The following is a 21,011-nucleotide window of genomic DNA, read 5'->3' as shown; positions in this document are numbered from 1 at the left end:
ACAAATAACAGTGTTGGGCGATTTGGAAAGCCATAGTCAGTCAATAAATAATATAATAATACTCATAGGAAAGGTTTTCATCTTAACATTTACATTTTAACTCACAATCTGTGGATAAAATATGATTAGAAAGGTTCAAACATTTTGTAAAACATCACAGCACAATTAAAAAATATATGGCACATGGAAACCAAACCAGGGTGGTCTATGGTGATAGGTGGGATGGGCTGAGAGTGGCTGAGGGTTGGGTTTAAAGAGTTTATGTTTGGTAATGTATTATTGTTATGTGATTGCTTTATATAAAAGTACCATGTATGTAAAATGTGTATGTAAAATATATATGTAACATGTATGTATATGTAGCAAAAAAGCTGTAAAAAAACTAAGATATTTGTCCTCTGAAGCGGGGTGGTGGAGGGGTTAATAAAATAAAAATATTCCCCAGGTCGTTGCTGTAAATGAGAATGTGTTCTCAGACAAAATACCTGGTCAAATAAGGGTAAAATAAAAACATTAAAATTAAATAAATGTTACACTGAGCCATACTAAACCACATCAGTGTCCGACTTTCGGCTGTAGCAGATGCACCTCCCCCGACTTCACTCCTCGACTTTTGCCTTCAGTCGGTTGGTTCAGATTTAGCAGTCAAACAAGCCCATTGTCTCCATTTTACAGTAGCATAATCATAGACAGAAGGTGTAATCCAGACGCGTCACAGGGGCTATAAAACTGAAGCATCCGTTTAGAACGTTTGCTCACCACCAAATATGGTAGTGAGATGAAGTCCTGTCGCGGGTGATGGAAAAGGATGGAATTAGGTGAAACTGGGCCGACATTCTGCTCATTTCTAAATCAAAGTTTCTAAATATGTCTAAATCGATTAAACATCTGATCTCAATACATTTCTGTTCCCAAAACTAGAATCTGTTGCGAACACAGTGCACTAAGTGTTATAAACTGGACGACTTGCCAAAGTTCTTGTATTTTTTTAATTAAGTGGTTTATAAGAAGTGCAAGACCGAATTGGGTTTGTGCACACGCGCACTTCAGAGGGGTTCCTAACGGAAATATTCAAATACAGGCTATTGGATCTGCTTAGCTCGTACTTGGCTTCCGTACCTCGTTGCTTGTTCTGCCCACTCTGCTTCATTTGCTCCCACTGTAAACGAGAGAGATTAACTATCTTGGGTTAGTTATAAATATCTTTGGCATAATCAATGGCACTTTCAATGTTCTGCCAACTACAAACCCATTATTTGGTGATCATAGGGCTTTGACGCCCTTAGTGTGTTATATAATTCGTCTTCATTATCAAAACTATTGTTCATCATTAGACTGTCTGTCTGCAATGATACCCACATTGGTAATAATATGTAATAAGGCATAGAAATAGCCCCAAAGTAAAATCTAGTACCACATACCTACTAGTGCAGGGATAGGCAACAATATGTTTTCTCCACCTAGAAAAACAATCACGCTTAAAAACTATCAAATCTAAGCACAAAAGGCCTTTTAATGTTATATTTCCTTTGCTGCTCTCTGAGAGAAGAGATAAACACAGTGTTGTTCCACATTAATTGTTAATTAATGAATTGTTCCACTGCACCTGTACATAGCCCATCTATAAATAGCCCAAAGAACTACCTCCTCCCCTACTGTATTTATTTTGCTCCTTTGCACCCCAGTATTTCTACTTTGCACACTCATCTTCTGTAAAATCTACCATTCCAGTGTTTTAATTGCTATATTGTATTTACTTCGCCACCATGGCCTATTTATTGCCTTACCTCCCTTATCTCACCTCATTTGCTCACATTGTGTATATATACTTATTTTTGTACTATATTATTGACTGTATTTTTGTTTTACTCCATGTGTAACTCTGTGTTGTTATATGTGTCGAACTGCTTTGCTTTATCTTGGCCAGGTCGCAATTGTAAATGAGAACTTGTTCTCAACTTGCCTACCTGGTTAAATAAAGGTGAAATAAAAAATACAAATTTGCCCACTGAAGTCGGTCACGACGCCAAACTGCAGTCAGGTCAAGACCCTGGTAAGGACGATGAGCACACAGATGAGCTTCCCTGAGACGGTTCCCTGACCATTTGTGCAGAAATTATTTGGTTGTGCAAACCCACAGTTTCATCAGCTTTCCGGGTAGCTGGTCGCAAACAATCCCGCAGGTGAAGAAGCCGGATTTTGTGGTCCTGGGCTGGCATGGCTACATGTGGTCTGCGGTTGTGAGGCCGATTGGACGTACTGCCTAATTCTCTAAAACAACGTTGAAGCGGCTTATGGTAAAGAAATGAACATTCAATTCTCAGGCAACAGCTTTGGTGGACATTAGTGCAGACAGCAGGCCAATTGCACGCTCCCTCAAAACTTGAGACATCTATGGCATTGGGTTGTGTGACAAAACTGCACATTTAGAGTGGCCTTTTATTGTCCCCAGTACAAGGTGCACCTGTGTAATTTTATTTGTATTTATTTCACCTTTATTTAATTAGGTAGGCTAGTTGAGAACAAGTTCTCATTTGCAACTGTGACCTGGCCAAGATAAAGCATAGCAATTCGACACATACAACAACACAGAGTTACACATGGAATAAACAAAACATACAGTCAATAATACAGCAGAAAAAAGAGTATATATACAGTGAGTGCAAATGAGGTAAGATAAGGGAGGTAAAGGCAATAAATAGGCCATGGTGGCGAAGTAATTACAATATAGCAAATAAACACTGGAATGGTAGATGTGCAGAAGATGAATGTGCAAGTAGAGATACTGGGGTGCAAAGGAGCAAGATAAATAAAATAAATACAGTATGGGGATGAGATAGATAGATGGGCTGTTTACAGATGGGCTAAGTACAGGTGCAGTGATCTGTGAGCTGTTCTGACAGCTGGTGCTTAAAAGCTAGCTACGGACATGAACACAATTGCATTTTATCGATGGCAATTTGAATGCACAGAGATACTGAGGGCCATTGTCATTCATCTACTGCCTTCACCTCATGGTTCAGCATGATAATGCACGGCCCCATGTCGCAAGGATCTGTACACAATTCCTGGAAGCAGTTCTTCCATGGCCTGCATACTTACCAGACATGTCACCCACTGTGCATGTTTGGGATGCTGTGGATCAACGGGTTCCAGTTCCCGCCAATATCCAGCAAGTTCGCACAGCCATTGAAGACTAGTGGGACAACATTCCACAGGCCAAAATCAACAGCCTGATCAACCCTATGCGAAGGCGATTTGTTGCGCTGCATGAGGCAAATGGTGGTCACGGCAAATAGACTGGTTTTCTGATCCACGCCCCTACCTTTAAGGTATCTGTGACCAACAAATGTATATCTGTATTCCCTGTCATGTGAAATCCATATATTAGGGCCTAATGAATGTATTTCCTTATATGAACCGTAACTCAGGAAACTTTTTGAAATTGTTATACGATACGTTTAGTTTTGTTCAGTGCATTTTAAAATAACAATTTCATACCTTGAATTACATTGAGAGACATGATCACATCTTTTATTTTTTGCAGAATTCCTGGTGATTTGACTGTCTTTAAAAAAAAATGTTTTTAAACAAAAACAAACAAATCTTTTTGCAGGCCAGTCCTTCAGATTAGTGCATGTCAAGTATAGGGAGGGAATGCAGTCAGCCATGTAAGAGTTGTGGCCCAGTGCTGTTGTGTCCTGCTAAACCAGGTATTCTTATTTGACCTGGTTCTGGGTCCTTAACTGCTGGAGCACTTTGTCTACCTACAACAGAGCACAGACAAATTATTTCACACACAGAGATCTGAATATTGTAAACATGACACAAACATGAAGGACCACCCATAGTGAAGTGGTATAGGTTGCTGCTCAACTCACAGTGATGAACCAATAGGATTGTGGCCCATAGTGCCTGAGCGACCTGATGCTCATCTGACTGGCAGGAGCAATGACGTGGAGATGGAGGTGAGGGACAGAGGAGAAGGGGGGCATGTGGAATCCCATCCTATGGAAGTCAAAAACAAGGGAACAAGTTAGGATGCTCAGAAATTGCAACACAGATGGGCCTGTACTCTAATGTATTATTAGGACTGAGGTCAATGTGATCTGTCTCAATGACATGGCTAATCATAATTTAGACCTTTACCTTATGTCATCCAGGTCAGTCACCTTTTTCTTCTGCAATACACTCCTTCCCATCTCCTCCATCTTCTCCACTGCAAAAAGTAAAGAGCCTATCAATACTCTCCATTCAGACACCATACGATTATGTACACATTTCGGAGGATAATATATGGGCTAGGCCTGTCTATTTCCAATTTGTGCTTCTCTATTTGTATTTTATACATTTATTTTTCTATATTTTTTATTGTCAATTTTTAAACATAAAAAATGACAACAGTATAATAAGTAGAAAACATTTTCAATACAAATAAAAAACTAATAAAGTGTCCAAGACCAGCTTATTTATTGGTCAAACACATGAAGCTACAATTTGACGGACAGCATGACACCTTATACATACAATCAATCAATCAATCAATCAATCAAATGTATTTATAAAGCCTTTTTACATCAGCCGATGTCACAAAGTGCTATACAGAAACCCAGCCTACAACCCCAAACAGCAAGCAATGCAGATGTAGTAGCACAGAGGCTAGGGAAAATCTAGAGGAACCAGGCTCTGAGGGGTGGCCAGTCCTCTTCTGGCTATACCGGGTTGAGATTATAACAGTACATTGCCTAGATGTTCAAGCGTTCATAGATGACCAACAAGGTCAAGTAGTAGTAATAATACTAATCACAGTGGTTGTAGAGGGTGCAACAGGTCAGCACCCCAGAAGTAAATACTTTACCTTACCCAAAGGTATGTGCTCCTTCCGGAGTGATTTGCAGTTCCCGACGTGTGTCCTAGGTACAACCAGGTAATGATGCCGTGCCCCGGGTTTCAGGTCACGAAAGCAGACCAGTTCGTCATCCTTGCGCATTTGAGAATAATAAACACTTGGCTTCTTATGTTGGCATGATGTAAGACACAGAATATTAGTAGCTAGTAGTAGTAGCCTACTACAGAGTGCATTTTATGCCGCGTTTACGTGCTAGTTGAAACTGGGAAACTCTGAAATGTACGACTTGCTAACTGGTTGAACGCGGCACGTGTATAACTACAACAAGTTAGTAAATTGGACATTTGAGTTTCCTAGTTCCAGCTAGCACTTGAACGCAGTATTAGACTTCCACCTCATTAGCTAGCTATATTGTTCGATTCTATGTCAAATGACGAAACTTACAAAAAGCTGCATTTCTGTGTCCGATCCCGACTGTTCCTTGGCAATATTACAGAAACAGCAAGTTTTGTCATTCTCGTTTGGAGATGTGGTGTCCTTTGCCTCATTATCAGTGCTTTCATAAGTTGCCATTTCACTGCGACCTAGCTGCTCTTTTTCTTATGAACGTCGGGATCCGAATCTCATGAGTGAAAGAGGCGTTCATTATGCTCCGTGATTTACATACATGTACTACTGTTGTTTTTTTGGTCTCAAAACGATTACCTGCAGATACATTACAAAATAATTGTCTAAAGAGGGTGAATCCTCACTGCAGAAACAAGAAAGTGTGTCATTCTGGGCCACGCTGTCATTTTTGCAGTGTGTTTAAAGAAAATTCATTTTTTTGTAGGTGAAGAATTTATCCAGGTACAAAATGTATTTAAACGTGCACGATCTGACATTAAAGGTATCTAATTTCTGGGCTTTACAACGGCGATTTGCCATTTCCCCTTGGTTCTAGATCGAGTTTTAAAGTATTTTGAACGAGGATCCAGTTGGGAGCTCACCGAAATGACTCAGAATATCCCTCAATACCTTGCCAAAGATTTGTATAGATAGAACAATGTTCTATCTGTGACTGTACAGCTGAGATATGACTTGCTAAAACACCAGCCTCTCTACTTCCTCGTCGTGTAGTCACGTGGGTCGCGCGTCAGCAAGGCTAGCGCGAAGCCAGAGATGTTTGAAAAAGATGGGATAAGAGTCCCAGCACGGAATGTATAGAGAAACTTAACGCTTCGCACTGTCGACCAATCGCGTTGACGTTATCATGCTGCGTAATGTGGTTGCTTAGCTATTCGTAACGAAATCCATTCTGTAAATCAGGGTATGAGTCAAGAAACCTGCCTACTTTCCTTGAAAGTACGCACTGTCACGATTTGAAATCTATACGATATAACAGAGGACAAGTTCGTTATCTCAAATCCTGGAAAATATTTGTAATGTTGAGCTTCTTGTTTACGTAATTCATGCTCATGATGGCTTTTTGTGTTAGCGCCCAATTGACTCCCATAGACTCATTGAAGGAGAGAGCGCCTTGTCTGAGTGTAACCAGAATGCACAGCGCGGCCCATCGACAATAGACGGATACAGTGGGCGTTAATGCGATTGTTTCTATGGCGAAGAGTTTCCCATCTCCTAAAAGTATCTCTGGCGAAGCCGCCTACAGTCAGAAGAATTTGCTGGTGTATTTTCAACAAGTGGATGTAACTTGAGTGGGTGTTGTGTACAGAACAGACAGAACTTGGGTTTGCACTAGAAAACACAGCCACAAAGTCAGATTCCACAGCCTCAAAGTCAAAATTGGCTACACATTTTCTTTTTGAGTAGTTTAAGGTTAGGCATAAGGTTAGCAGTGTGGTTCAACATGCACTATATATACATTTCTCTGCTATTTCCCGGTTGCAAAAATTCTAATAGTTTGCCAAATTTCAGTTTATGTGACAAAACAAGCAAGTATAGTGTAGATAATAATTGTACATTTGACATTTTTTTAAACATTTTAGTCATTTTAGCAGACGCTCTTATCCAGAGCGACTTACAGTAGTGAATGCATACATTTCATTTCATGCAAAAAAAAATTGTACTGGCCCCCCGTGGAAATCGAACCCACAACCCTGGCGTTGCAAACACCATGCTCTACCAACTGCCACAGGGAAGATTGTACCATCTATACCACTGCGAAATATATTTCCCATAAGAAAAAATATTGTATTTTCAGCTGTTTGAAGCTGGTGTACAAAACCAAAAGTTAAAGACGCAAAAACGTCAAAGAAATAGCGAACATAGAACAGAAAGTCCGTCTGGTGGGCCGGCCAGATAGGCATGTCCTGCCGTCAAGCCAGATAGGTCCGGTCGACTGGCCAGATAGCTAGGTCAGTTCAAAAAGAGTCATCACTAGTGTTCACTAGATTAGTGTCTTAGGTGCAACAGTGCGTGACGATGACCCTGAAATTACTGATTTAAAACCCTATTATGTTGATGTATGCCGTACGACTGTAACAGGAACAAACATAACCTTTTGAAAGGTAAATCGTCTTTATTGCGACCGGACTATACACTGAATTTAGAAGAGATAACGGGACCTGTCACGCTGCGTGATTAGTTTTCAAAAGCAGTATGTGGCTCCTGTTGCAATCTTCTACTCAAATATAAAAGAAGTGCCAATGTTGTGGAAAGAACTGGATGTTTTAACGAGGGAAAGAGCAAATTGGAACGAAAAGACATGACGTGGCTGTTTCGACCCCCAGAAGTACCAAAAGAGTGTCTGTTCAGGAAAGTACAGAGAGTCCGATGATACAAGGCCTATTCAAGGACCCAGCGACAGATGACCAGCCGCCAGATATCCTGTTATGACTAGGGGGCAGTATTTTCACGGCCGGATAAAAAACGTCCCCGATTTAATCTGATTATTACTCCTGCCCAGAAACTAGAATATGCATATAATTATTAGCTTTGGATAGAAAACACTCCAAAGTTTCTAAAACTGTTTGAATGGTGTCTGTGAGTATAACAGAACTCATTTGGCAGGCCAAAACCTGAGAAGATTCCAAACAGGAAGTACCCTGTCTGACCATTTCTTGTCCTTCTTGATTATCTCTATCCAATACAGGGGATCTCTGCTGTTATGTGTCACTTCCTACGGCTCCCATGGGCTCTCAGAAGGCGGCAAAAAGCTGAATCGTGGCTTTGCAGGCTCTGGCTGAAAAACATTAGCGCGTTTGGATAGTGGCCGGTCACAGTACTATGAGACTAAGGCTCGTGCACGAGTCGACTCCATGTTAACTTTCTCTCTTTCTTTGAACGAAAACCACCACTCCCGGTCGGAATATTATCGCTTTTTTACGAGAAAATTTTGATTTTAAACAGCGGTTGACATGCTTCGAAGTACGGTAATGGAATATTTAGATTTTTTTTGTCACGAAATGCGTCGTGCTCGTAACCCTTCTTTACCATTCGGATAGTGTCTTGAACGCACTAACAAAACGCCGCTGTTTGGATATAACTATGGATTATTTGGGACCAAACCAACATTTGTTATTGAAGTAGAAGTCCTGGGAATGCATTCTGATGAAGAACAGCAAAGGTAATAACATTTTTCTTATAGTAAATCTGACTTTGGTGAGTGCTAAACTTGCTGGGTGTCTAAATAGCTAGCCGTGATGGCTGGGCTATCTACTGAGAATATTGCAAAATGTGCTTTCACCGAAAAGCTATTTTAAAATCGGACATATCGAGTGCATAGAGGAGTTCTGTATCTATAATTCTTAAAATAATTATGTTTTTTGTGAACGTTTATTGTGAGTAATTTAGTAAATTCACCGGAAGTTTGCGGGGGTTTGCTAGTTCTGAACGTCACATGCTAATGTAAAAAGCTGTTTTTTGATATAAATATGAACTTGATTGAACAAAACATGCATGTATTGTATAACATAATGTCCTAGGGGTGTCATCTGATGAAGATCATCAATGGTTAGTGCTGCATTTAGCTGTGGTTTGGATTTATGTGACATTATATGCTAGCTTGAAAAATGGGTGTCTGATTATTTCTGGCTGGGTACTCTGCTGACATAATCTAATGTTTTGCTTTCGTTGTAAAGCCTTTTTGAAATCGGACAGTGTGGTTAGATAAAGGAGAGTCTTGTCTTTAAAATGCTGTAAAATAGTCATATGTTTGAAAAATGGAAGTTTTTGTATTTTTGAGGAATTTGTAATTCGCGCCACGCCCATCATTGGCTATTGGAGCAGGTGTTCCGCTAGCGGAACGTCTAGATGTAAGAGGATATGGGAATTCAACACCTACAAGCACAGTTTTTTGGTGCATCATCAGCTGTAAGTGACAACAACGAAAGTGATCACCTCATAGTTAAAGTGCTCTACCTTCAAACAACATACACTACATGACCAAAAGTATATGGACACCTGCTAGTCAAACATCTCATTACAAAATGCCTCCACTCTTCTGGGAAGGCTTTCCACTAGATGATGGACCATTGCTGCGGGTACTTGCTTCCATTCAGCCACAAGCATTATTGAGGTCAAGCACTGATTTGGGGTGATTAGGCCAGGCTGGCAGTCAGCATTCCAATTCATCCCAAAGGTGTTCAATGGGGTTGAGGTCAGGGCTCTGTGCAGGCCAGTCAAGTTCTTCCACACCATTCCCAATGAACATGGCAAAGGATGGATGCCTAAAAAAAGATTGGGGAGGACCTGGTGTCTTAAGCCACAGTAGCAGCAGGTAGCCTAGTGGTTAGAGCGTTGGACTAGTAACTGAAAGGTTGCAAGATCAAATCCCCAAGGTAAAAATCTGTTGTTCTGCCCCTGAACAAGGCAGTTAACCCACTGTTCCTAGGCCATCATTGAAAATAAGAATTTGTTCTTAACTGACTTGCCTAGTTAAATAAAGGTTAAAATATATATATATATATATATATTGAAGATGTGGGATCCACATTGATTAGGGTATCTATCTTTGGGACTGATCCCTTCTCATCTGAAGAGGACAGAGCAGCACTTTGCTTAGCAGTATCCTGACATGTCACTACTATTTGATAATACATTAAACTTCAATTATAGTCCTTTTTAAGAAGATGCCCTTGGATACCGTGTAAACACAACAGAGAGATTTGCTGCTAGTTAGTGTTGCTGTGTGTTTTAGCAGTAACTCATTTTCTTTCTCTTTTTTACACCTCCATACACTAACAACAAAGTGAACAACATGCAACATTGAAAACATAACATTTTAGACAGTTTACAGAACCAATATATACAATTCATATGACATTAACAATTAACCACAAGCAACAGTGGGGGAGAGGGGTCATCCAAACAAGATGCCAAGGATAGACAAGCAAATAGGTACACTTCTGAGAGAGAGAAGCCTACATGAAGGGGTTGAATTGATCAGTTAGAGATGAGATTCAGATGGGCTAGTAATTCATTCCAGACCTTAATGAATGCAGCTGTTTGAAATTGTGATTTGTTCCATGTGTACATACTCAACAATCAGTTGGTGCCATTGCTGTATGAAGTTGCTTTGTTTTTTTCTTCCTGTTTTAAAAGATGCATTGCTTCCCCAGAGCAAAATCCAGAGAAGTCCAGAGAAGTTTGTTTTGGTGGAGTACAAGGTCAGGGTTGCCCAGGTCGCCCAAGGAGACAATTTGTCTACATTCTGATTGTGCCCACCATACAGGTGTGGACGATTAAAAGACGCATTATGGTCTGATTGTGATCTTCCTGACCACCTTCAGAGGTAGTCAGGCACACATTGTGTGGATGGATGGATCTATCCTGCCTTCTAAAATCATTGACAGGTGGCACCATTGACTTATGGCATCAATAAAATAAATATTATTTTGAAACAATAGCTGTCAAATAATTTTCTACAGGAAGGGACCAGGAAATGCGGTCACAATGTGGACACATTGGACAGATGAGACATATTTCTGAAAATGTGGGCACAATCAGAATGTGGACAAGATCAGGACAAAAGGGGGTCGAGCCTTTTTTAAATTATTACTTGTTAAACAAAATATCTTGCTCTGAGCAATTGTATTAAAATGTAATGAAAAAAAAAATCAGAGCTTACGATATAGCTCTGTATTTGTGTTGTTTATTTCATAGTCTTTATCAAGGGTGTCAAATGTTGGACTGTATTTTTTTATGTAAAATTGTTTGACTTGAACGTGTTAGTTTTGTTAATGTTAAATGTTTGTTTATATGTTAAGCGTTTGTATGTTATATGATCTTTGTATGTTACAATAAACACGTGTTAGTAAATGCATTGCATTATGTAAATTGATGAATCATTGAACATCTGCAAGCTGTCCGATTTAATCAATTGATATGATTTAAGAGTATACAGTACATGACAATAAAGCTAGGAAATCAGCACAGCAAAGCTATCCAAACAATGGCATTACTTTCATTTATAACTTTATTCTTAAAAATGTATGGTGTGATCAGAGTCAAAGCAAAGTAGCAGTTACTGAAGTTCATAACAGAAATAAAGCCTGGGAAATATACAACATGAAATAATACATTTTATTTTATTCACACCAACTAACAGTTGTAACTCGTGATTGCCATAGAGTTGATTGGAATTTCTTTCAGTGCAGCTCATACAAACAAAAACAGTATTATAAAATACAAAACATCCATAAAAGCATTCATATTTGATGATGTGGAAGGCCTCTGTACATACTAGTGACAAGTGCTAACCTGAAGAGTATTGTCCTCACTAAAGTGCCTGTGAAAGGAAGCTACTAGCCTATTAAGACACAGCCACAGTGTGTGTCCTCAAGGTGAGGAGGTGTTGAAGGTGCCCCCCGGGGGTCGGTGGGAAACGAAGGGGGAGAAGTACTCGCAGGCAAACATGAAGACGTTGCTTGGTTTTCGTAGTAAAAGGAACGGCAAGAAGTCGGCCATCGTGGCGCGAAGCACCGGGTGCTGCCACAGGTACGAGGAATTCTCCGCCTTCAACTCCTCCTGTAACACACACGTCAGGTCATGTTGGAAACTTAGGGGTTAGTGGTTTAAGAGTAAGGGGCTAAGGTGAGAGTAGGAGGTAATGGAAGGGAGTAGGGAACGATTAATATGTCAGCTTTCTGTCCAGAAACTTGGGAGTGCTGCTGCATTTCCTCCTCCCACACCAGAGGCTTTTTCTCAAACACTAGCTCATCATCCCTCACTTCTGACACACAGACATGTAAATAGGGGAACATTCCTAATAGTGTGTGTGTGTGTGTGTGTGTGTGTGTACACCTGTATACATTTGGGGCGGGAGCAGCAGGAGCCTCATGTTGATGGGAGAGCCCACCTGCACTAGGCTGGCCAGGTGCCTAAACATGAACAGGATATGACATCACACAGGGAGAAAGATGACAGGAGCAGTGTCCTGTATGTCCTGGGTTTCTCTGGTGTAGGACTTTGTGCCAACTGCTGATGTAAAAAAAAAGAAAGAAAAAAAGACCAGTAGCAGTGCCAATACTGTAAAGTGGCTGGGAGGTCCTCCACTGAGTCCACCGTCTTCTCCACCCCAAACACATCCACCGTCTTCTGTCTGCCGTCTGCACTCCAGCTCCCTCTGGCCACACATTAACCACACAACATGGTTAATACACAGTCAAATCAGACATAACCTCATACCCAGGCTGTTGCGCACTGCGCATATAAACCTGGGATACTAACCATTCTAAGTTGACCTTACATGGAGTGACCATAGAATTCCATGTGACCTACTGAGTAAAGTATTTGTCATCACCACTTTAGCGAATCACACAACTGCTAGGTGTGGCTCTGTGCTTGTGGTGTGCTAGTGTACGGGGAAGGTGTTGTTGGAGATGAGTACTTTGTAGATAAAGGCGATCAACCCGATGAATACGCGGTGGGAGAATATATTGGCTAACGAAGGCCAAGTTTGATGTGTTGGCCCACCAGACTCGTCGTGCATTTGGGCGGTAGTGTCTGGGAACGAGATTAAACGAGGCAACAGTAAACCTGTTGTCCACCACGAATAATGAACTTAAATGGAATTGACCCCAACCCTGACTTACACATTCACATACAGCACCAGTCAAAAGTTGACACACCTACTCATTCTAGGGTTTTTCTTTATTTTTACTATTTTCTTCATTGTAGAATAATAGTGAAGACATCAAAATTATGAAATAACATATGGAATCATGTAGAAACCAAAAAAAGTGTTAAACAAAACTAAAAATATTTTATATTTGAGATTCTTCAAAGTAGCCACTTTGCCTCCTTGATGATAGCTTTGCACACTCTTGGCATTCTCTCATGTAGATGAAGGGACATGTTTTCCGGGACATTCTTCCTCAGGAGGAAGCTACAGAGAGGACACAGTCTGCCTCCTCACACCCTACGCACAGTCTTGTACGACTAACCTTGTGGTGACACAAAATTCAGTCCCATTCAAAATCCTATTTTCCCTAACTCTAACCCTTACCGTAACCTTAACCCCAAAACCAAACCTTAACCCTAACCCTAGCTCTAACCGTAACATTCATTCTAACCTTAACCCTAAACCCTGTAGAAATAGCATTTGACCTTGTGGGGACTAACAAAAAGTCCCCAGTTGGTCCAATTTTTGTTCATTTACTATTATAGTATATTATAGTATAGTTAAACACGTCCACACACACAGGTTAGTGCTTTCAGATACATACCCTCTAACAGAGCACATCGGGAAACACACACTCTGCCCCCTTTACCTCACGCAAAGACACACACCTCCTTACCTCACACAGACACACACCTTACCTCACAGTTCCATGTCTATGAATGTTCTTCTTCTATACTGAACATGTGTTGGATGTAAGGGACTATATCCAACGTCTCTATGGAGAATGAAGATTCTACACACAGAGAGTCAAAGGTAAATTCAGTTTAGTTAATCACACACTGTCCCTCTCTAGAAAAACAAAGGGAAATATGTCATTATACTCTAGTATATACAGAGCAATACCATGCAAGGCAGGGAAGGGCAGCAGTGTTGTGCCTGCCTATATGTGTAGTGTCACTGTCAACACCGCCAGCTTCAATCGCACCCAGTGGTGCAGGTGTAGTGGTGGCCATGCATATGCCCACCTACTGCTCTAAAGATAGAGTATACTCACATTTACTCACTAATTACCATTGAGCATAATTTAATGATTTAATGTGAACAATCCATTTGAATTCCTTTCATCTCTGCCATTATTAACCTCTCTTGGGTAGGGGGCAGTATTTTCACGTCCCGATGAAAAGCGTGCCCAAAGTAAACTGCCTGTTACTCAGGCCCAGAAGCTAGGGTATGCATATAATTGGTAGATTTGGATAGAAAACACTAACGTTTCTAAAACTGTTAGAATTATGTCTGTGAGTATAACAGAACTGATATGGCAGGCAAAAACCCGAGGACAAACCATCCCCTCCAAAATAATTCAGCCTACCACTATTTTCAATGGCTGTCACTTTTATTATAAGGCCAAGTCCTCCCAGACTGCAGTTTCTAGGGCTTCCACTAGATGTCATCAATCTTTAGAAAGAGTTTCAGGCTGGTTTTTGGAAAAATAGGTGGCTCCCATTTTGGCTGTAGTGTTTCCAAGCGCGTGGAAGAGAGTGTGTTCTTTGGTATTTTTCTCCGGTAAAGACAATAACGATTCTCCGTCTTAAATTGTATTGTTTATTTACGTATTAGGGTACCTAAGGTTTGATTATAAACGTTGTTTGACTTGTTTGGAAAAGTTTATTAGTAACGTTTGGGATTCATTTTGTATGCATTTTGATGGAGGGAAACTGGGTGGATTATTGACTGAAGCGCGCCAGCTAAACTGAGTTTTTATGGAAATAAAGGACATTATCGAACAAAAGGACCATTTGTGATGTAACTGGGACCTTTTGGAGTGCCAACAGAAGATCATCAAAGATAAGGCATTTTTTATATCACCATTTCTGTCTTTCGTGTCGCACCTGCCTGGTTGAAATATGTTTTTCATGTGTTTGTATGCGGGGCGCTGTCCTCAGATAATCGCATGGTGTGCTTTCGCCGTAAAGCCTTTTTGAAATCTGACACAGCGGCTGGATTAACAAGAAGTTAAGCTTTATTTTGATGTATTACACTTGTGATTTTATGAAAGTAAAATATTTATAATACTGTAGTTTGAATTTCGCGCTCTGCAATTTCACCGGATGTTGGCCAGGTGGGACGCTACCGTCACACCTGCCCATAAGATGTTTTTAAGTGGAGGGAAGGACCAGCTATATCTAGCTACCTACACCATATAGACAATTGCTGATAATTAATTCATACTCACCTGATGGCAGAGAAAGGGTGATGGTCAAAACTTGGTATGTAAAGCCGTGTTAGCTGGAGCTGGCTAACCTTGAACGATTATTGGACAGTGTACACAGAGACGCACACACAGACACACACTTGTTTGATATGATAGCTATCTAGCTTTAGCTTGATGCTTCGTGGGTTTTAATGTAAGCTCCCTGTCTTGTCTGTCAGTAAAGCTACCAAGCATTGAAGGAAGGCAGCTAGCTAACTAACGTCACTTGTTGTTGGCCCATATTATAACTAACCTGGCGAAAGCTAGCTAGCTGGAGCGATAGTCAGGTAAGTATGTTAGAGCCTTCAGTAAGCGAAATGTAAATATCGCTCTATATCGGTCAGCTACATTGGGGACCAGGGTGGTATCCTTTTGATACGCCTATAGGGCCTGGGTACACCAATGCTCCGAGAGAGAAGGGGGAATACTGACTGAAGCATGCGTTGATGACAGTTCTACAATCTCCATCAGAGGCCCAGGCTTTTGGCATGGATGGTAAAGCTCTCATTTCTGGACTGCAACATTGTAAGATTGTGCCCTCCACAGCACTTGAAATATATTGATTGGTAGGTTACACTATATTTATATACTTAAAATACTGACTGAGACACCTTTGCTATTTGTCTCTGTACTCAAACGGTGAAACACTATTTGTGATGGTGTTCTTTGTTGAAATGTATATGTATGAAACGTACATTATGGAAAACATGTCTCACACTCAGTCATAGTTAGTAGAATAATGAATGGATTGGCAAGATTTTGGCACTGTAAACTTTTAGAAGTTACTAGGATTCACCTAAACACACTGAGTGTACAAAACATTATGAACACCTACTCTTTCCATGACATAGACTGACCAGGTAAATCCAGGTGAAAGCTATGATCCCTTATTGATGTCACTTGTTAAATCCACTTCAAATCAGTGTAGATGAAGGAGAGAAGACAGGTTAAAGAAGGAATTTTAATCCTTGAGACAATTGAGACATGGATTGTGTGTGTGCGCCATTCTGATGGTGAATGGGCAAGACAAAAGATTTAAGTGCCTTTGAACGGGGTATGGCAGTCGGTGCCAGGCGCAATGGTTTGTGTCAAGAACTGCAATGCTGCTGGGTTTTGATTTAGAACCATGGAGTTACCGCAAGTCAGCACAAAGACAACAGGAGCACTGCCTCCGCTTTTCCAGCAGCATTTACACTAGAACATTTACACATCATCAAATCAACAAGGCGATATATAATTAGTTTACTAGCTCACTAACTGTTGTCCAAACCAGTTGTTAAATGTTTATGTTTTTAATGTTATTTTATTGAATATCCGAAACATACAATAGACTTGCAGTGAAGCCGCTCAACAACTACATCATACCAGTCATCCAACAGACTCCCATTCAGAGCGACACACAGAAGCATCCAGGGTCAATGTCCTGCTCAAGGGCACGTTGACAGATCTATCACCAAGCCAAAAATTGTTAACCCGAACCTTCCAAGCTCCCCTCACAGTTCCCCAAAGCTGTCCCTCAATCATTCGAGACCCCTCCCAGCCCCCCCCAAAGAAGAGAAATAAAAAATACAATTAATGCCATTCCCCACCCCCAAGAACCCCCCAATGCACCAACAACCAAGATAATGAACTAAAGAGAAAAAAGGAAAGACAGATGAAAACAGCAAACAACAATGCAAAAAATAAAATAAATAAGACATTTAAAACAAAGGACATCAAGGACAACTAAAATCCTAACAGCATTGCCAACTGTATATGTTTGTGTGCATGTCTGGCACTATTACATGTATGTGTGTGTTCTTGTTTGCGTTTATTAGAATGAGAGTGTGTGTGTATGCATGTGTACAAACACCTGCACAGCATCAGCCTCAGGCAAACCGGCATTAGTTGTGAAAACACTGCCCCTCAGTGTCATTCAAACATATTTTTTTTGTAAAAATAAAACATCATAAAAAGTAAGTTTCTTTGACCATCACTCTACTTCCCGCACAGCAACACTCCCACTTGTCTCCAATTCCACATCCCAACCCTCAGCTTCCCTTAGCCCACCCCATCTATCTCTGCTGGCCACCCACTTCGGGTTTCTACTCAACACATTTCTTTCAACTATGCTGTGATGGTTAACGTACAATTTCAATCCATCTAATCGAATAGAATCCACAGATTGTGAGTTGAAGATAAATACTTTTACTAAGAGTACTAATATATTAGCAATTGACGGACCCGGTCTCTCCAGATCTCCTAACAGCACTATTTCTAGGGTCAATTTTAGATCAATGCTATGCATTTTCAGCCATTCCTGAACCTGAGACCAGAAACAGGCTACCTGTGGGCATTACCAAAATAAATAGTCTATTGATTCTGTATCCTCACAACAAAATCTGCAGAGCTTCAATGATTTTATACCCCAAATATTCAACATTTTGTTGGTGGCAAGAATTCTATATAATAATTTTAGCTGAAAAGCACGAAGTCTTGAATCTTGCGTTGTTTTATATATCAACTCATACACCCTGTGGAACCGGAACATCAAAAATCTCTTCCTAACTATTTAGCAATCTGTGTGGCACATTTGTCTTCATCCTGGTCCTCAAATGAAACTGGTATACTTTCCTATTTATGATATTTTTATTCCTCCGCCAGTTTTGATCCTTTATATTGGGCAGACAGACCAGTTCCCTACCTCCTCCCGCTGCCACCTGACTCCTCCATTTTTGGGGCAATGCTGTAATCAATTGGTTGTACTCTTGGATTGAGCAGACCTTCCCGTACAATTCTGATAACTCCATGAAGGACATAACGAGGTCTCTACCATTCCAATTTACAATATAATTTAAGAACAAAATACCCTTTTCAAAAACATCTTTCCCATAAATACACGTATTTTATCAACCAGCACATTTGAGTTCAGCCATAATATTTGTTATATCCTTTCAGGGGGATGAAATTGAAATTGTAACTAGCTCTGCAATGCTTGTTTGAAAAAGATAGATACTTTGAAAAAAGTATAATTTTCAATTAATCGAAAATGAGACAAAAAGGCAAAAAGGCAATTTTTAAACAATGGATGAGCTTTTCTTAGTAATCTACTTGAGAACCATTTAGGGTTCAAATAAAACTTTTGAATAAGTGAAGCTTTTAGAGAGAGGTTTAGTGATTTTATATTTAATAATCTCAACCCACCCAATTCATATTCATTATATAGATAGGCACATTTTATTTTGTCTGGTTTAGCATCGCAGATAAAGCTACATATTTTTTGCTCAAATGATTTGAAAAACGGAATAGGCAGGACCATATGTAAGTGAATAAACTGTGATATGACTAAAGAGTTAATCAGGGCAATTTTTCCATAAATAGACAGGTATTTACCTCTCCATGGTTGAAATTCATTGTGGGGAGCTTATTTATATATTTTGTGATATGAATACCGACTATGTCTACTTCACCATCAGCCCATTTTATAGGTAAACTGCAGGGTAATGTAATGTTTTGTAAAAGATCCAATATGTAATATTGTACACTTATCATAATTAGGTTTTAGTCCAGAGAGTACAGAAAAGTTATCTAGATCTTCAATGAGACATTGCAGGGATCTAGCTTGCGGAATTAATATAAAACTTGATTCATCGGCATACATGGACACCTTTGTTTAAGCCTTGGATTTCTAATCCTCTAATGTTGTTATTGGATCTGATTTTAATAGCTAGCATTTCGATGGCCATAACGAATAGATATGGTGACAGCGGACACCCTTGTTTAACTCCTCTTGACAATTCAAAACTCTGAGAAGTAGACGTTATTTACTATTTTACACCTGGGGTTACTATACATTATTTTTACCCATTTTTTAAGAGAATTACCGAAATTGAAAAAAATCCAGGCATTTATAAAAAATAAAAAAAACAGTTAGACATCTTTGCCTAAGCTTTTTATGTTTTTTGTTGTTGTTGTTGTCCCTAGTTTTGCTTAGCCCTGTTAATTTTTTCAATATCCAACATGTATTTTATAGTAACGGTTGTATATCAATTACACCTACTGTAGTTGAAAAAAGCTTGTCCAGTTTTCTAATTGTTGTTTACTGGTTTCACTTCTGTATTTCATCACTAGGTGGAAACATTGACCAGAGCACACCACACCGAGTACCAACCTGAATGGTCTACCACATTCTCTCATTAGCACCACCAACTGAAGAGTGTTTTCTCCCCAATTGTCTTCCCCATGCCCTATTTGAACTTGTCCAGTCCCTTTGTGATTATTTTGAAGGCCAAAATGTCAATCTTTTAAACTTGTCTAATAAAACTATGCATTTGTAATAGTGAGTGAGCTTTGCGCCTTTTCCTGTCCAATGATGTCTACACATTTTTAGGTTGCACCTCTACTCACGTTGTTTGAGCACATTCTACTTCTTTCTAAGAATTGAAGGTGCCAACAAATGTTAAAGTCACCATAATGTTTTACTGTCATTAAAAAAAAATTGCTCCTCCCTCAACAGGGATCGATCAACTTCAAGTTTAAAGGCTTCGGCCCACCACCTACCAGTACAGCCTGGGGACAGGCCACTCCTCTGAGAGTGAGCCTAGTTCAGCTAGGCTCACTCAAAATATGTTTTGCTAGACAGCAGAACGAGAGCGCGGCGGTCTCTTGGATCAGGCTAGTTTTTCCTGGCCACGTTGCTTCTGATTTTACATAGCTTGTGTAGCACATGGGGATGTGTGAAACTTAATCCTCAGCCTGAAGTGTTGCTACTTGTTCCGCTGAATTGTTCACTTTTCAGTGGTGCCGACTGATAAGATGCTTCAGGAGGGCGGTCAGGTGGGGGCAAGGCAGAGGGTCCTGGGTTTTGATCCTTTGATTCAGGAGGAAGCGGTACTTGCTAGCAGCGTGACGTCCATTACAAATAGTACCGTGACCCGGACCTGCAGTTGAACTCAGCACAACGCTGGGTTCAATGTAGTGGAAGTTGGGGGGGGGGGGGGTGAATGTAGCACATGGGGATGTGTGAAACTTACTCCTGGGTTCGAGCCTCGTGTGAGCAGAATCAGGAGGAAATGGTACTCGCTAAGCAATCAGCCTTATGTCAGTTACACTTGCTCCTTGGGGTTTTAGGCTGGGTATCTTTCAAGCACTTTGTGACAACTGCTGATGTAAAAAGGCTTTATAAAATAAATGTTATTGACTAAAAGCTAGCCTATGCCTCCTCCTCACTGGTTCTATTATCCAGTAGTAAACATTGCTACACATTTTTATTTAATGTGATCACCTCCCCAGATGTGAATTCTGTGCACCCAGTTCCTTTAGGGAAAGGGGATATGTAGTCAGTTGCACAACTGAATGCATTGAACTGTCTTAAATGTCTTCCACATTTAACCCAACCCTTCTGAAGAGAGGTGCGGCAGACTGCCTTAATTGACATCCACGACATCCATGGTTTTACACCTTGCCGACTCAGAGATTCAAACCAGCAACCTTTCGGTTACTGGCCAAATGCTCTTAACCACTAGGCTACCAAAAACGTACATACATATTTGACCATTATAGAAGTGCTCAGAAAGTGACTTTTTGGACCTGAATGCCAAAATATTCAAGAGATAAAGGTGTTCAAAGTTGACCTATTTTGCCTACCCCACCTTACCATGAGACATCCATGTCTTCATCACTGGAGAAGATAAACAGTTGAGATTGATATAATGTGAAAGCTTACAAACAGGGTTGTCAAACTATTTAATAAATTGATCAAGTATGAGCACCTTTATCTCCTGAATGTTTGGCATTCAGATCCAAAATGTATGAAAAGTTTTGTTAAAATCAAAAGAGATGCTGTCAAAAAGTGATTGAATTCGAAT

General features: G+C 40.2%; 2 protein-coding genes across 7 annotated transcripts; both read right to left on the bottom strand.

Moving 5' to 3' along the window:
* Positions 1-3,436: 3,436 nt before the first annotated feature.
* On the bottom strand, positions 3,437-5,964 carry LOC115191370 (histidine triad nucleotide-binding protein 3). 4 transcript variants are annotated; one of them, XR_003877645.1, is made up of 5 exons: positions 5,294-5,964; positions 4,859-4,981; positions 4,150-4,219; positions 3,882-4,008; positions 3,437-3,767 (listed from the first exon to the last, which is right to left on the bottom strand). XR_003877645.1 is itself a non-coding variant. In XM_029749250.1 (5 exons), the coding sequence occupies exons 1-5, from the start codon at positions 5,420-5,422 to the stop codon at positions 3,720-3,722; spliced, it is 492 nt and encodes a 163-aa protein (XP_029605110.1). In that variant the 5' UTR covers positions 5,423-5,960; the 3' UTR covers positions 3,437-3,719. The 4 variants fall into 4 exon arrangements, 2 of the variants coding, with proteins under 2 accessions (XP_029605110.1, XP_029605117.1); XR_003877644.1 differs by having other exon boundaries at positions 4,864-4,981; positions 5,839-5,962; XM_029749250.1 differs by having other exon boundaries at positions 4,864-4,981; positions 5,294-5,960.
* A 5,181-nt stretch (positions 5,965-11,145) lies between these two features.
* Positions 11,146-12,923, bottom strand: LOC115191354 (ciliogenesis-associated TTC17-interacting protein-like). Of its 3 annotated transcripts, none has more exons than XR_003877642.1 (2): positions 12,095-12,923; positions 11,146-11,818 (listed from the first exon to the last, which is right to left on the bottom strand). XR_003877642.1 is itself a non-coding variant. In XM_029749233.1 (2 exons), exons 1-2 carry the CDS (start codon positions 12,426-12,428, stop codon positions 11,630-11,632), a joined length of 297 nt encoding a protein of 98 aa, XP_029605093.1. In that variant the 5' UTR covers positions 12,429-12,923; the 3' UTR covers positions 11,146-11,629. The 3 variants fall into 3 exon arrangements, 1 of the variants encoding a protein (XP_029605093.1); XR_003877643.1 differs by having other exon boundaries at positions 12,103-12,923; XM_029749233.1 differs by having other exon boundaries at positions 12,321-12,923.
* Between the last annotated feature and the right edge of the window lie 8,088 nt (positions 12,924-21,011).

This window comes from Salmo trutta, chromosome 1, assembly GCF_901001165.1.
Source record: "Salmo trutta chromosome 1, fSalTru1.1, whole genome shotgun sequence".
Classification (NCBI taxonomy): Eukaryota; Metazoa; Chordata; class Actinopteri; order Salmoniformes; family Salmonidae; genus Salmo; species Salmo trutta.
Note: the sequence above shows the minus strand (reverse complement) of the source record. Positions and strands in the feature narration are given on the sequence as shown.